Source organism: Vipera berus, assembly GCF_964194415.1.
Source record: "Vipera berus genome assembly, chromosome: Z".
NCBI classification, from domain to species: domain Eukaryota; kingdom Metazoa; phylum Chordata; class Lepidosauria; order Squamata; family Viperidae; genus Vipera; species Vipera berus.
Window position 1 is genome coordinate 73,763,350 of NC_138205.1, and position 15,165 is coordinate 73,778,514.

Below are 15,165 nucleotides of genomic sequence, written 5' to 3' on the forward strand. Positions count from 1 at the left end.
CCCATCTCCCAAATTCTAACCATACAAGGTCAGGTCATGCAGTAGAAAGACCATTTGAAGGTGGGAGAAATTTCTAATGTAATTTACCAGATTCCTTCCATAGATTACCCCTGTGACCAGGACAAATGGGAAGGAAGCGAATCACTGGGGTACAAGAACACGAGCAGTTAGATAAGGAGACCTGAACTCATTGGTAGCCTCACATTGCAGTAAACAAGGTCATGCATTCAATTTCGCAGTTACTAAGATTGTTGGCCAGGCAGGGACAAAAATGGCCAGATAAATGATTGAAGTCTGAGAAATGGCCCCTTGTCAGTCAAAAGAAGTGCCAATTTATCACTAGCTTACCAGGTACTTAGGAGCTGAGGATGCAGCAGCAAGAGGAAACAGCTATCAATGGCTTAATAGCTGGCCATCAATACTCCAATCAACAACTAAAACCACACACAACCAGGCATCAGGTAAATATTATGCATAGAACAGCCCAGTGCACACATTCTGGAGACTGAGAAGTTCCCTGAGGATAAGCTCCAGCACAAGTCCGAAAACTGGAAGAACAAACCTCAGGTCCTGGTAGCTGACTCAGATTGGCTTCTGCAACCTTATCCTGGGACAATGTATATTTGCCTTCATTCATGAAATATGAGTCAGTTGCTATGCATTTGAAATTTGATCACATGACCATAGAGATGTTGCAACAGTTGTAAGTGTGAAAAATGGTCATAAATTACTTTTTTCAAAGCCATTCTAACTTCGAATGGTCACTAAACGAACTGTTGTAGGTCAAGGACTACCTGTACTGTAAAAAAAAATGGCTTCCATTTTAGAAATAAGCTTTCTTAAGAAATATGGAGCATTGCCTAACAAACTTAGCTTATTTTTATGAACATTCCTGTTCATGAACAAAGTGCTTAATATTCTGTGAATTCATCTGCCATGCTGTTACAGCCGATTATCATCTCATGAACCTCATAGAATAGTAGAATGTAAGTTTTGAAAAAAATCTTATCTAGATTGAGATCTATGCGCGTTGCAGGAAAATTGCTATTCGTTATAAACAAAGACAAAACATTACAAGATAAAAAAATCTAAAGGAACGGTAATAATAATTAAATAATAGCTTGTTTGTTTGTTAATCTATTTGAGTTATTTTTTTAGCCTTCCTTTGTTACTTTGTATAAGTAACACAAGATGGAGTATATAAGACTTCTGCCTCCTATTTTCCCCACAACAACAACCCTATGAGATAAGCTGGGTTTAGAGAGAGTGACTGGCACAAGATTATCCAGCCAGTTTTCATGCCTAAATTAGGACTAGAACTCACACTCCTAGTTTCTATACCACAGCCACTATTCCAAACTGACTTTGTTAATGCAATATATGATTAATTATATAATAATTACTATATAATTTCAAGTAATCCTTGACTCACGACCATAATGAAGCTTACTCATTACAGTCTGCTTTCCTAATGTAACCTCTGGATAGCTCTGCTGTGATCTGCAGCAGTCTGGAATTCACATTAAGGAAGCAGAGGAAGTTGCTCCGTTCTTGCCACATGGGAATCAAGAATTTGTATATTCATTATATTATATAATTTATATAATTAACAATACCTAATCAAATAGTGTACTGTTCTAAATCAGATCAGCCACATGAGGAATACTGTACACGTGCATTCTGCTAATAGATTTCTATTCTAAATAATATTAAAGCAGTTAAATTCCATTCTGGAGCTACTATAATAATCAGAATAGAACTGGAAGGGACCTTGGAGATCTTCTAGTCCAGCCCTCTGCCCAAGTAGGAGACCCTACACCAAATCAGACAAGTGCTTGTCCAGTCACTTCTTAAAAACCTTGACTGATGAAGCACCCACAATGTCTGAAGGCAAGCTATTTCACTGATTAGTTGTCCTCACTGTTAGGAAGTTTCTCCTTAATTCCACGTTGCTTCTCTCCTTGATTAGTTTCCATCCATTGTTTCTTTGTCTTGCCTTTTGGTCCTTGGAAAATAAATTGGCCCGCTTCCTCTTGGCCAGCCTCTCAAATACTGGAATACTGGTATTATGTCCCCCCTAGTCCTTCTTATCTCTAGGCTGGCCATACCCAAATCCTGCATTCTTCATATGTTTTAGTTTCCAGGCCTTTAATCATCTTAGTTGCTCTTCTTTGCACTTTTTGCAAAGTCTCAACATCTTTTTTGTAATGTGACCAAAATTGAATGCAATATTCCAAGTGTGGCCTTACTAAGGCTTTATAAAGCAGCACTGATACTGATTTTGATTTTGATTAATACGTGATTTTGATTCTATGCCTGTGTTTATACAACCAAGGATTGTATTACCTTTTTTGGCTGCTGCTGTACAGTGCTGACTAATGTTTAAGTGATCATCCACTAGGATTCCAAGGTTCTTCTCACAGTTATTGTTTTTGAGCAGATTTCACCTAATCTGTACTTGTATCTTCAGGTTTTCCTGCCTAAATGTAAAACCTTGCTTTTCTCCACATTGAATTTCTTGTTGTTGGATAAGGCTCATTGTTCAAGTCTGTCAAGATTTTTTGGGATCCTGAACTTGTCTTCTGGGGTGTTGGCTACTCCTGCTAGCTTAATGTCATCTGCAAATTTGATGAGTTCCTCTTCTGTTCCCTCATCTAAGTCATTTAAGAAGATATAGCTATTATTATATATAATTTTATATATAGTGGACCAAACTGGCTACTCTTGATAAACTTATGCAGACTGCTCTCAAACAGCATTTTTTCCCTAAATGCTCACAAATTCTGTTCCAGAATTTCACCCAGTATCAATATCAGACTATTAGTATGCAGTAACCTGGATCCTCTTTTTTTCCCTCTTTGAAGATAAGAAAATCGATCTTGTCCCATTCCTCTTGCATTATGCCTATTCTCTATGGTTTTTCAGATTGCAGAAGATAACCCCAAGTTGATATCTGAAAACTCTCTCAAGAATCTTAGATGTATATGTAGTGCTTGAGATTTACGGCTTAATGGAAGCCAATCTATAGCCATCTCTTTACATACCTTGGATTGATACTTCCTCCATTATTGGTTACTCTGCTTGGGCGTATTTAAACAGTTTCTATTTGTAAAGAAGCAAAGTAATTATTTGTTACTATCCTACCATATGTCCTTTTACTACTGATGTAATTGGACATTTTATTTATTTTAACTCCCCTTGTGAACTAATGTTCTCAAATCATGAAAAATATTTCTTTTTTGTGAGCATTATTTCCATCTATATTCCAAGTTATGTATTTGTAATCCATATTTAATCAGAGTCCAGCAAATTCTTTAACTATAACTCCTGTCTTTACAGCCATCCCAGGATGTTGTCAGATAATTTCATAATGTTTTGCAAAGTATACACATAAAAATGGCATAAGCTAACAAAAAAGATAAAGAGCAAAAAAAGAATAGGAATAGAAATGTGAAAAGCTATAAAGAAAAAGAAACGAAAACAAATATATACTAAGAATGCCTTCCAACTTCTTCCTCCAAGGATATAAGGAACACTTTCATTGGATTCTTAAATTAAGACTATAATAAAATGTACATTTTCCCCAGTAAAAGAAAGGATAAAGAAAAAATTATATTTTTTCCTTTATAAATTTTAACATTTATCAAATCTGTATTGCAAAATTTGATTTTTCTCAATTTTCTGCAAAACATCCATAAACAACTTTCAATTATAGATGAATTTCTTCAGTAATTTTCAGGCTAGAAAGTAGGAGGCTGAGTTCAAATCCAACTTTAGCCATGAAAGCCAGTGGGTGATTTGGGTCCAGTCACTCTCAATCATCCCAACCTACCTCATAGGATTGTTGTGAAGAAAATACGCAAGGAACATGTATTTGATATGTTCACCCTCTTGAATTATTTATAAAAATAATAAAGATAGTATACAAATACAAAAAAATAACATAAATTTCAGTCCCTTTATCCTATTTTCCCATTGATCAATTGGTATGTTATATTGAATTTTTTTTTGCCAGATCATTCAACTAATTCATCTTTCATTTCCAATTTTAACAGCCTATATTTTAGTGATAAGGTTTTTATTGATTATACACAGTTCCATTTCAAGATAGTTTTATCATATTCGAATTGTATAGTTTCCTATTCTTGGAATCTTTCTGTGAGTTGCAAAGCCATTGGCAATGTAAATCTTCTAGTACCAGATGTTCTCTGGATTTTAATTTGATATCAACTGTAGAGTGTTCTGATATATCTGCATATCTTATCTATTTTTGTTCAACCCTCATTTTATTTCTATAATAAGCTTTGTGGCTCTTTGCCATAATCTCATTTCCAGCAAATTGAATAATGCTTGTTCCTTTCTTAATATGAGTGTACATTTTTTGTTCTTACCTTTTCTTGCATTCATACTGAAAGATTCTTGACTGGTCCCTCTGTTCAGATTCCTGGATCTTTCTTCACATATAAAGGCACCAGTGACCCTTCTCCAAACCTGACACTATTGTCTGGCCTATGCCCTTTAAATTTTGCTCCAATAGGTTTTAGTAAAGTCTGTTAAATTGACTATTTTTAATTAAAACTGCTAGTTTTTTCAGGTTGTTGGTTCCCTACAATCTGTAAATTTGTATAGCAAGACTGGAATCTTGGGGATCATATAACTTGAATTACACCCTCTTTTATTTATATGTCCATTTTTTGATTCCTCTATATCCTCTATATTTTATGCAATACTATTCCCTGCGCTTGATGTCACACTATCTCTTCCCCCTGAGGATTTTATTTAGGGAGGTTCACATTGTTTGTCAGTCTTCTTTCAAATACATTCTCCCTAGTCTTTGTGAAGTATAACGAGTCTTTTACCAGATACCCTTTATCTGTATTATAATGCCTAGATCCTTTTTTCTTTATTAGCTCATTGAAATTTAATTTAATAAAACATATTTAAATGTTTCAGCCTCTACAAAATTATTTTTAGTTTCAACTCTAATATCTTCTGAATGTCATGCAGTTGCAGAAAATTATTTATTTATTTGTTAAATTGATATGCTGTTCATCTCACTCTGCAAAGCTACCCTTTGCAGAAAATGTTGATAGTATTGTAAAATAGTGATAAAGTCATTAGCCTAATGCTAATATTTAGTAGATTAAAGATGTTTAATTTTTGTTTAATTAAGAAAGGCATTGATAGGCTTAGGGAAAACTATAAGTTGTATTTCAAATTAAATTAAGATGACAGCAAAATATTATGGGCTTCCTGAAGTTCTCATTTTTCACTATGAATGAATATGGATGTGCTTTACATATGCTTGAAAAAATATATTCTTAGACCAGCTTTTTAAAAATATTTTAATTGTAGTTAATTGCTTTAATATATTACAAAATGGGATTTATATTGACTGTCAGATTACATGATAGGCAAATTATTTATACTAAAATTCCATAGAATTATGCCAGCCTTGTTGAGTGACTCAGTCTCTACAAGTTGAATTAGCAGTGGTGATACTTATCAGTTTATGCAATAATCAGTTTCACAACAAGGTTATGTTTATAGTTTTACAATACTTCTTCAGGTATATCTGATACCGTTTTTACTTATTATTTCATCTTCTGAATCACATTAGCAGAAATATTCTGGAACTAATGCTTAAGCTGCAAGTGTTAATACAACAATTTTCTTATTTTAGAGTATTCTGGAACTGGGCCCCAAGTATCTGAAATTGTATGCCAAAAATATTCCTTCGTGGGTAAGGTTTAATATTTTATGGCATGAATATTATCAGATGTTTGATCAATAACATGATTTTTAAATTATGTAAATATTAATGTTATATTGGTCTTTTCAAGTAAATTTTATTATTTAATTTGTTATTTTTATTCTATCTGTTTAATAGTAAATTTGATTCTATTTTTGTTTGCTACTTGTCCAACATTTATTTATTATCCCCATTTTTATTGTTTAAATTCTGATTTACATCATTGTGATATTTGTAAAATTATTTTAGTGTGATCACTCCTGGTTTAGCATTTGCTTTGATTAATAACCCTTTGCAAATTTGACAGTAATAAAATTTCTGTCATAATAATAAAAATTATTTTCTGATCAAAGTGTTTATTTATGACCAAGTTTTGTACCCTGACAACAAAAGCCATCTTTTGGTCTGGTCAGTTTCAGGCAGCAGTGGAACCAGCCAAACTAATTAAAGTCAAGGTGAGCAAGTTAACTTATGGTTAGGATTTTTTAGGGATGTGCTGTGTTGCAAAGAAAAGCAATTCAGGAAAAGATAACTTATTTAAGGAATATCTCCTCAATGTGAGAGGATAAAAAAAGAAGGGAAATCAGGCACAGGACATAGTATGAAGAACTTTATTTGAATAAGGACTGCAGCAACCAATGATTTTTACATGCTCTCCCTCTCCTCCTCACTCCCTTTCTGTCATATGTTCACTTAGTAACTATTTCACTTAATAACCAAATTGTGGGAACACAATACAGTCATTAAAGAAGGAGAGGGTATATTTTATGAGTTCGGTAAGCTACTGTCAGCCTCCTGGATAAATCAGACAGGAAATATGACTATATTAACTATATCTACTTTACTGTAAAAGCTATATTAATAGACTCTTACAAGTCTGAAGGTACAAACTTCAGTTGCCATTTTTAACATTTTATCTATTAGAGTGGTTTCTTCCTGATTTTCTTTCTTTTACAACTAAGCTCTTGGGAACAGCTCCTTTTCTTGTCTGTTTCTTTTCCTGGTTTGAATCTCTCCCTCATCCTCCAAGGTCATTCACATATTCTATTTCAGCTACTGATCAGTGTTGTAAATAAAGAAATCCTGATGCTATAAACACAGTATTGCAAGCACAGGCAGAGCAAAATACTTTGCTTGCATGCTGCCTTTTCCTCTATCTAAATATTTTCTCAACTTACTCCCTATTTGTGGGTAAACTACAGGTTGCTATTGCAGCAAAGGACTCAAGTTATTATTAGTTTTTAAATTGGTAAAATCATGGCTTACAATTAGATTTAATAATAAAAGAATGGCTGAGAAAGTAAATTGGACCAATCAGAGAAACATAAGCAAAAATCTTTATTCAGTTCTTTGTAGCACATCTTGAATGAAAGCTTCTTGATTTATTTAAACCTAGAATATGGTTCAGAACAAACAATTATGTAAAATTAAAGTAGCTATTTCTTACAATAATTATAGTTGTACTTATATGGAAATCTTTCCAATATATACTTTCACTAGTACTGGTCAATTATTTCCTCCATATTTTAAGCAGTGATGACTGAATATTTTCTGTAAAAATATGAGAAAAATTGTTGGATTTGAAGAAAAATCAAGATGTACAGTTGCACGAAAAAGTATGTGAACCCTTTGGGATTACGTGGAGTTTTGCATGAATTGGCCATAAAATGCGCTCTAAACGTCATGTAAGTCACAACAATAGAAAAACACTGCTTAAAATAATACTACACAAACATTAGCTGTTGTCATGTTTTAATTGAACATAAGATGGAAACATTCACAGTGCAGGGTGGAAAAAGTATGTGAACCTTTGGACTTAATAACTGGTTGACCCTCCTTTGGCAGCAATAACCTCAACCAAACGTTTCCTGTAGTTGCAGATCAGACCTGCACAACGATCTGGAGTAATTTTGGACCACTCCTCTGCACAAAACTGTTTCAGTGTAGCAATATTCTTGGGATGTCTGTTGTGAATCGTTCTCTTAAGGTCATGCCACAGCATTTCAATCGGGTTGAGGTCAGGACTCTGACTGGGCCACTCCAGAAGGTGTATTCTGTTCTGTCAAAGCCATTGTTGTTGTTTTTTAATCCCATTTATATCCCGCCCTTTCTGAAGACTCAGGGCGGCTTACAATTTAAGCACTAACCAATGTGCTTAGTAATAGCCTTCATTCTATGTATATGCCTGCTTATTAGGGCTTTCGCCCCCCCCCAAGCAGCATTATTACAAAGTCAGCTTATTGCCCCCAACAATCTGGGTCCTCATTTTACCTACCTCGGAAGGATGGAAGGCTGAGTCAACCTTGAGCCTGGTGGGATGTGAACCTGCACTAATTGCAGGCAGCTGCTGTTACTTAAGGAATTACTTGTTGAATTACTGTTCTGAACCAGCCCTCTTCTGGCCTTGTAGTAAGGCAAACCCCTATTCAGATAGAAGAGACTGGAGAGCGTCCAAGGCTAAAAGGCGTCTGCCAAGATTTAATACACAATTAACATAACAAGAAACAAAAACACTAGAGCTTGACTCCTCAAGCGGAAGAGTTGCTTTCAGCAACCAGCCCCTCCCCAAACACTCCCTTTATTGAGAGCTCAGGGCGTGGTCTCCCTGTGCCTCCTCCCGAGGAGTCCCACAGCCTTTCTTTGTTTGTTCCTGCTCGACTGCCTCCTGCGTCGGGCGTCCTTGAACAGGGCCAGCTGTGGGTCATCATCCTCCGCACTATCGGGCTCACGCAGCTGAGAAGAGGGCCCCGGCTGAGGGCTCTGCAAAGCCTCCAAACCATCATCAGCCGGTTCGTCTCCCTCCTCCCCCTCATCTGAGTCATCCGATACATCGGAGCCGGCTGTCGGCCCCACAGGCTGGCCCTGAGTCACAACAATTACTTGTATGCTTTGGGTCATTGTCCTGTTGCATCACCCATCCTCTGCGGAGCTTCAGTTGGCGGACAGATGGTCGTACGTTTTCCTGCAAAATGTCCTGATAAACTCTGGAATTCATTTTCCCATCAATGACAACAATCCGTCCAGGCCCTGAGGCAGCAAAGCAGCCCCAAACCACGATGCTCCCTCCGCCATGTTTTACAGTGGGGATGAGGTTTTGATGTTGGTGTGCTGTGCCTTTTTTTCTTCACACATAGTGTTCTGTGTTTTTCCCAAACAACTCAATTTTGGTTTCATCTGTCCACAGTATATTTTGCCAGTAGTGCTGTGGAACATCCAGGTGCTCTTGCAAACTTCAAATGTGCTGCAATATTTTTTTTTGGACAGCAATGGCTTCCTCCATGGTGTCCTCCCATGTACTCCATTCTTGTTTAATGTTTTCCTTATTGTAGATGTGTCAACAAAAATGTTAGCATGTGCCAGAGATTTCTGTAGGTCTTTAGCTGACACTCTAGGATTCTTCTTTACCTCATCAAGCATTATGCGCTGTGCTCTTGCAGTCATTTTTACAGGACGACCACGCCTAGGGAGAGTAGCAACAGTGCTAAACTTTCTCCATTTGTAGACAGTCTGTCTTACCGTGGACCATGAACATCAAGGCTTTTGGACATACTTTTGTAACCCTTTCCAGCTTCATGCAAGTCAACAATTCTTGATCGTAGGTTTCTGCGAGGCATGGTTCACATCAGACAGTGCTTCTTGAGACCAGTAAACCCAAAACAGGTGTGTGTTTTTAAAGGGCAGGACAGCTGTCAGCAACACATCCAATATCATCACACTGGTTGGAGTCAAGGTTGGCTCACTCCTGGCTCCAATTAGCTCTTGGAGAAGTCATTAGGCTAGGGGTTCACATACTTTTTCCACCCTGCACTGTGAATGTTTCCATCTTATGTTCAATTAAAACATGACAACAGCTAATGTTTGTGTAGTATTATTTTAAGCAGACTGTGTTTTTCTATTGTTGTGACTTACATGACGTTTAGAGCGCATTTTATGGCCAATTCATGCAAAACTCCACGTAATCCCAAAGGGTTCACATACTTTTTCTTGCAACTGTATATGAATCAGATTTTGCCTCTCCCATTTTTAAAACTGGGTTTTCTAGTAGTTTGGGAGCAGAATAAATGTAAGCACAGTTTAGGGAAATTGCAATCAAATGTAGTTGATCTGATCTGGAGGACATTGTCCCTGTTCTATCTATTATCATTTCTTTTTTTTTATTGAAAAGTTTTACAGTACATTTTATCTTTAACAATCCCCCCCTCCCTCCACCCACCCTACCTAACCCTCCCTATCCCTCCCCCCATTCTCCCCTCCCCCCCCCCGACTTCCCAGAGCTAAGTACAAGGTATAAAAACAAAGAACAATCATAAACATCCATATGCTAACAACATATTCTTATCATTTCTATAGGCTTTGGAAGGATTTTCTTGCCTGTTTGGGACAATTATCTTGAAATTCTTGATGTGTCTAATATTTGGAATATCTGATGATGTAAGTCAAAAGTTAGTTTTTATGTTTGCTATCCAAATAATGTTTGTTAGCTTTGTATATTTTGTATTCTCTTCTGGTAATATGTATAATATGACATTTTCATATTAGATGCCGTAGTTTTACCCGAAGTTGTAAAAAATTACTTGAGAATTATGCCCATGAATTGTAGTGTAGTTTTAAAAGTAAATAGATACTAAGTTTAGATCTATTAATTAATTACCCTCCTTGAACCTCTTTATCTTCCACTGGATGTGCTACCTGAAAAATATTATGGAACACAGCAGTCATTGTGCAGTAGTAAGTAATTTGACAGTTTATAAATGTCTTACACTATGGCTGTATCAGGTGTACTCTCTGGTGCAGTTGAGTTTCACAGCGCTCTTCCTTTGAGATTGAAGCAAATATCAAATAATACATGTCCTGATTTTTGGAATGAAAAACTAAGCCTTCCTTTGTCATTGAAACCCAGATACTACTGAAACTTTTGAAGGGGTATTCTTCTGTCCTTCCTTCACTCTTTTATCCTGGTGAGATGCTAGAAATTATGTGGGTTGCACATTTTGTTGCTCTCAGTGAATTGCAGAAGTGTCTGGTTGCCCTCCAATCAGTTTAAGCCAAGACTTGTTGGAAAAGACTTCCAAGGGGAGAAGAGTGTCTCAACTAGAGATTATTATTAAGAAAACCTGCTAGCTTGTTAACATCCATGTATCTCACAGACAGTAGAGGTTCTTAGCAGGCCATCTCTGGGAAACCAGATCAGATGGGCAGATTCTATTCAGTAATGTATTGTTTCACATAATCCAGTACAATATTGTGTAGGACTTTAAAGGTAATAGCACTCTAAATATGCATGGAAGCCTACTGGTACTCAATGCACCAGCTTTAAAATAGATGTTATTTTAAATCAGCAGAGTCATTCCACTACCAATCTTGTTACATTGTGTTAGCTGTAGTTTTCAGATCATCTCCAGTGGCTGCCCCAGAGCCAGTTACAGAGTGATCTAGACACAAATTGCTGTTGCATGGAAAGGAGAAGTAAATAATATGGAAATAAATACAATGAAGCATATGCAACTACCAATTTCCTGGTCTTTTTAAAATTCGGATTCTGTCCATTTCTTGCAGTGTATTCTGATACCATGAACAAAACAAAAGGCTATTGCTAAGCACATTGATTTGTGCTTTAGATTGTAAACCGCCCTGAGTCTTCAGAGAAGGGCGGGATATAAATGGGATTAAAAAAAACCCTGAATATAGTTATGAGCCAATAATGGTTATTTACCCATTTTACATTACAGCTCACATACAAACATACATAATACATTAATTTAATTTAAAAAAAAAGATGAGCTAATTTGTCTAACAAACATTTCACTGTCATTTTTTTCAATTAGGTCCATATAAGTAATCTGTTAAAAGCAAAACTTACCGGTTATAGAGATTTTGATACATCAATGTATACTTGTGCTGTGGAGTTTGATTTCATGGAAAAAGAGGTAAGTATCATTGATTCATTGATTTAATGCATTTCAATCCTTTTGCAATTAATAAGATTAACAAATTTATTGATATAGGTAGCATTTGACTTATGACTATTTGGGCCATCACGGTACTAAGTTGTGATAGTTGTAAAACAAATTGGCCATATGTCAGACCAAATTTTATGACTTATTTTTTGGTGGTTAAACAAATCAGTGAGTCACTATGGGTGTGGTTTGGGCAAAAGCTGGAAGTAGGTGCTGGTTTTCAGTAAAACATGCAGCCGCATGATCACAGGGCACTGCAAATGGCTAGAAGTGTAGCCGTGTTGCTGAGGTCACAAAGTTCAGTCATTTGACTGGAGGGACAACTTTTGGAACTTCAAATATGGGTTGTAACTATTCCCAAGATAGGTCTGTTATAACTTCAAATGATTACTGGTTACTAAGTTACTGGTCCTAAATCAGGGACTAATTCCAAAAATCTTTTTAAAACTTACAAATTTTATCTGTCTTTTTTCTACTTTGCCAACTCATCTCCATCCAAAATGACATTTTGGGTAGATTGAGTGTATATATATATATGTGTTTGTGTTTATGCAAAAGCAGAGACACTTCAAATACTCTGTCTAAGCTCTATTCTGAATAATTTGCATATGAATGATGAAGTGCTTATTTCTCACACATGGGAAATTTATATATGATATAGATTAAGGCTGAAGTTAAAAATCTTTTCAGTTTATCTGTGCTTACTACTTTAATGATATTAGTTTAGGTTTCTGCATCATTTTTTTGTAGCTAGAATGAACCAAAATGATTGGTCATATAATTCATAAACTTTTTATTCAGTAGCATAATGGTTTACTTTTTTACTGCAAAAATATGTAAACTTGCAGGAATATTAAGTAAGATCACTTATTTAACAGTGAATTAAATTCTATTTCAAAACAAGCCCCATCAAACATAGTAGAAATAATCACTGAAATGAATTCAGAACAAATACGTATTTATTTATTACGGTCCAAAGATTTCCCAGTCCAAACCAAATGTGTAATTGCTAAAGTGATAGGCATAAATAAGAATTATTTCTAATCATTTAACTATACAAAATAATCCACATGAACCCAATAGAAGTGTCAGAATCCATTTATATTTCATTTCTAACTATCTCCTCTGTGCAAAAACCAAATCTCATTTTCCCCTGGATTCTGCCATTCCCAAGGGGGAGAGGGAACGGGAGTGGGGCTTTATTGCTTTCACTTCCTCCATTAAATGTAACCTTTTGTTTATTCCGCCTGTCTGCTATCCATTACAATGTAACCAATTGCTTTCTATAATAGGCATTCTCTCTGAACTTACCAGGCAACTAGAAAAGGGGGTGGGGGGAAGAAATGCAACCCTCTGGGATCTGGTTTGTTTCTCTGAAGGAAGTGTGAGGAGCTGTGGAAATGATCCTGCTGCAAACAGATCGTTATCTTTCTTTTCCCACAATGGACTTATCACCTGGAGATTGGCTGATCTGGAACTGACCGAATGAATTGTGGGGTGGAGTTTGCTTGGGGGCACTTTAAAATTATTGAGATGTAAGGGAATCCATCAGATCCTGTCTATTATGCCTGCTATCTCCTATTTCTTAGCAAAAGATCCTGCTTGGAAAACCCTGTCTCCAAGAGTGCTACTTTCTTAAGAAGTGGGTTGAGGTGGGTTCTGACAAGAAGATTCTATGCAGATAGAGGATACTAAATCTTATGATATGTTTATATGATGTCTTTCAAGAATGATTTTCCTAATGCAAAAAATATAAATTAAAAAGTTTCATTTTAAATGAAGAGATTTTATAAAATAAACTTGCAAATGAGCTTAGTTGAGGCAGAACTTTTTAAGTAGAAAGAAGGGGGTCAGAAATGCATAGATGTGACTTCCGGTTTGTGTGTGCGGCGCTTTCTGATGCACAGAGAGGGCTCCCTGCTGTGCGATCTTTCTTTATTGGAGGACACTGAAAAGGGTCGAAAGTCACCCTGAAGGGGCGACCACCACAAGGAGGCCCTCCTGTGATTGTGGAAGAGCAGTAGCCCTCCGCTTGAATCCGGAGCAGCTCATTTTGGCCCGAAGAAGAGACCAGCCATCAACATGGCCGATCATTAAGCCGTTCCCTGCCAAAAGCCAAAAGCACCATCTAGCACAACAAAGCAATCTGGAGGTCTTGGGTGAGACCTTTCCTTTCTTACCCCCTAACTGCTTGCCTGTGGGGCTTTTCTGAAAATTTTCTCCCCCCCCCCCTTTTTTTTTGTGAAAAAACAGCTTTTGTATACTTGGGGGAATAACATTAAAGCGAAGAAAGAGAAAAAACACCATCTGATTAAGCAAAGAAACTAAGTAATCTCATTCCTACCTATTAAAAAGCTCATTTTTTGTGGGGATCTACTACCCTATTTTCTGTTTAACTAAGAAAAAAAGAATGGACTAATTATATAAAAGCTTTACATTAATTTGAAAAAAAAAGAATTTTACAACTTATTCTATATGCTACTGATGACATCCTGTGGCTAAACATGGAATTGCAAGTAAACCTTTTGCTTATTCTGACAGCTGACTGAATAACAGAGTTGTCCTTGATATTATCTTCAAAGACTAGTGTGGGAACACCTGGCACTGAAAACAACTTTTAGGAGCATTGGAGGTGGAAAATTACAGTGTTCCGTGCACCTTTGGCGTCTAATCATGCCGGCCACATGACCACGGAGATGTCCTCGGACAAGCACTGGCTCTTTGGCTTTGAAACGGAGATGAGCACCGGCCCCTAGAGTCGGAAACGACTAGCATGCATGTGCGGGGGAACCTTTACCTTTTACTTTATTAAGATAGCCTCCATGGAAGACTTAGCTGTAAACACTAATGAAATGGATGACTATATCCCACCACTTAACTACAAATTGATATTGGACACAATCTGAACAAATTAAAGCCAAATTGCATGATAAACCTGACAACTCAAAGCCACCAGATCAAACTTTTACCTTAAATGACAACCCAAAAACAAATAGAAGAACTGTAAATTAACACTGAAATAGGAGACTTCAAAGAGCAAGAAACGCAGCCTACAGAGAACTTTGAAGTCCAAACTCCAACTTTAACTACAAAACCTACAGTTCAAAAAACACCACCACCCAAAGAAAGCAACATTAAGAGCGAAGATATCAAAGGCCTTCAAATACAGTATGTTGAGGATTCAGCTAATCAAATGACAATAACATTAGCTACTACGTTCTACCTAACCCAGATGAAAATGGAACAAGAATGACCTCAAACATCAAAAACTGAGCTATTAAAGCAATATTTCAATGATTATAAAGGGGACACCAGCTTGGCAAAACTGTCATTTGGATGGTCTCCATGGATGCAAATAAGAGGTGGAGGAAGAAAGGGAGACACATTTGAGAATTTAAAGACACTAAGGTGGAAGCCTGATTGACACAAAAGGAAGGCGAGAGTTAGATTTAAAGA

At 36.5% G+C, this 15,165-nt stretch overlaps 1 protein-coding gene across 1 annotated transcript in view; it reads left to right on the forward strand.

Annotated features, from left to right (window-relative positions):
* The window catches only part of DPY19L1 (dpy-19 like C-mannosyltransferase 1), a gene marked incomplete at its 5' end in the record, with an annotated part of 85,578 nt that overhangs the window by 50,949 nt on the left and 19,464 nt on the right, over positions 1-15,165 (forward strand). Inside the window, 3 exons of the mRNA XM_081344144.1 lie at positions 5,684-5,743; positions 10,103-10,183; positions 11,578-11,679. Coding sequence (XP_081200270.1) covers positions 5,684-5,743; positions 10,103-10,183; positions 11,578-11,679 — 243 coding nt within the window. The remainder of the gene's footprint in view (positions 1-5,683; positions 5,744-10,102; positions 10,184-11,577; positions 11,680-15,165) is intronic.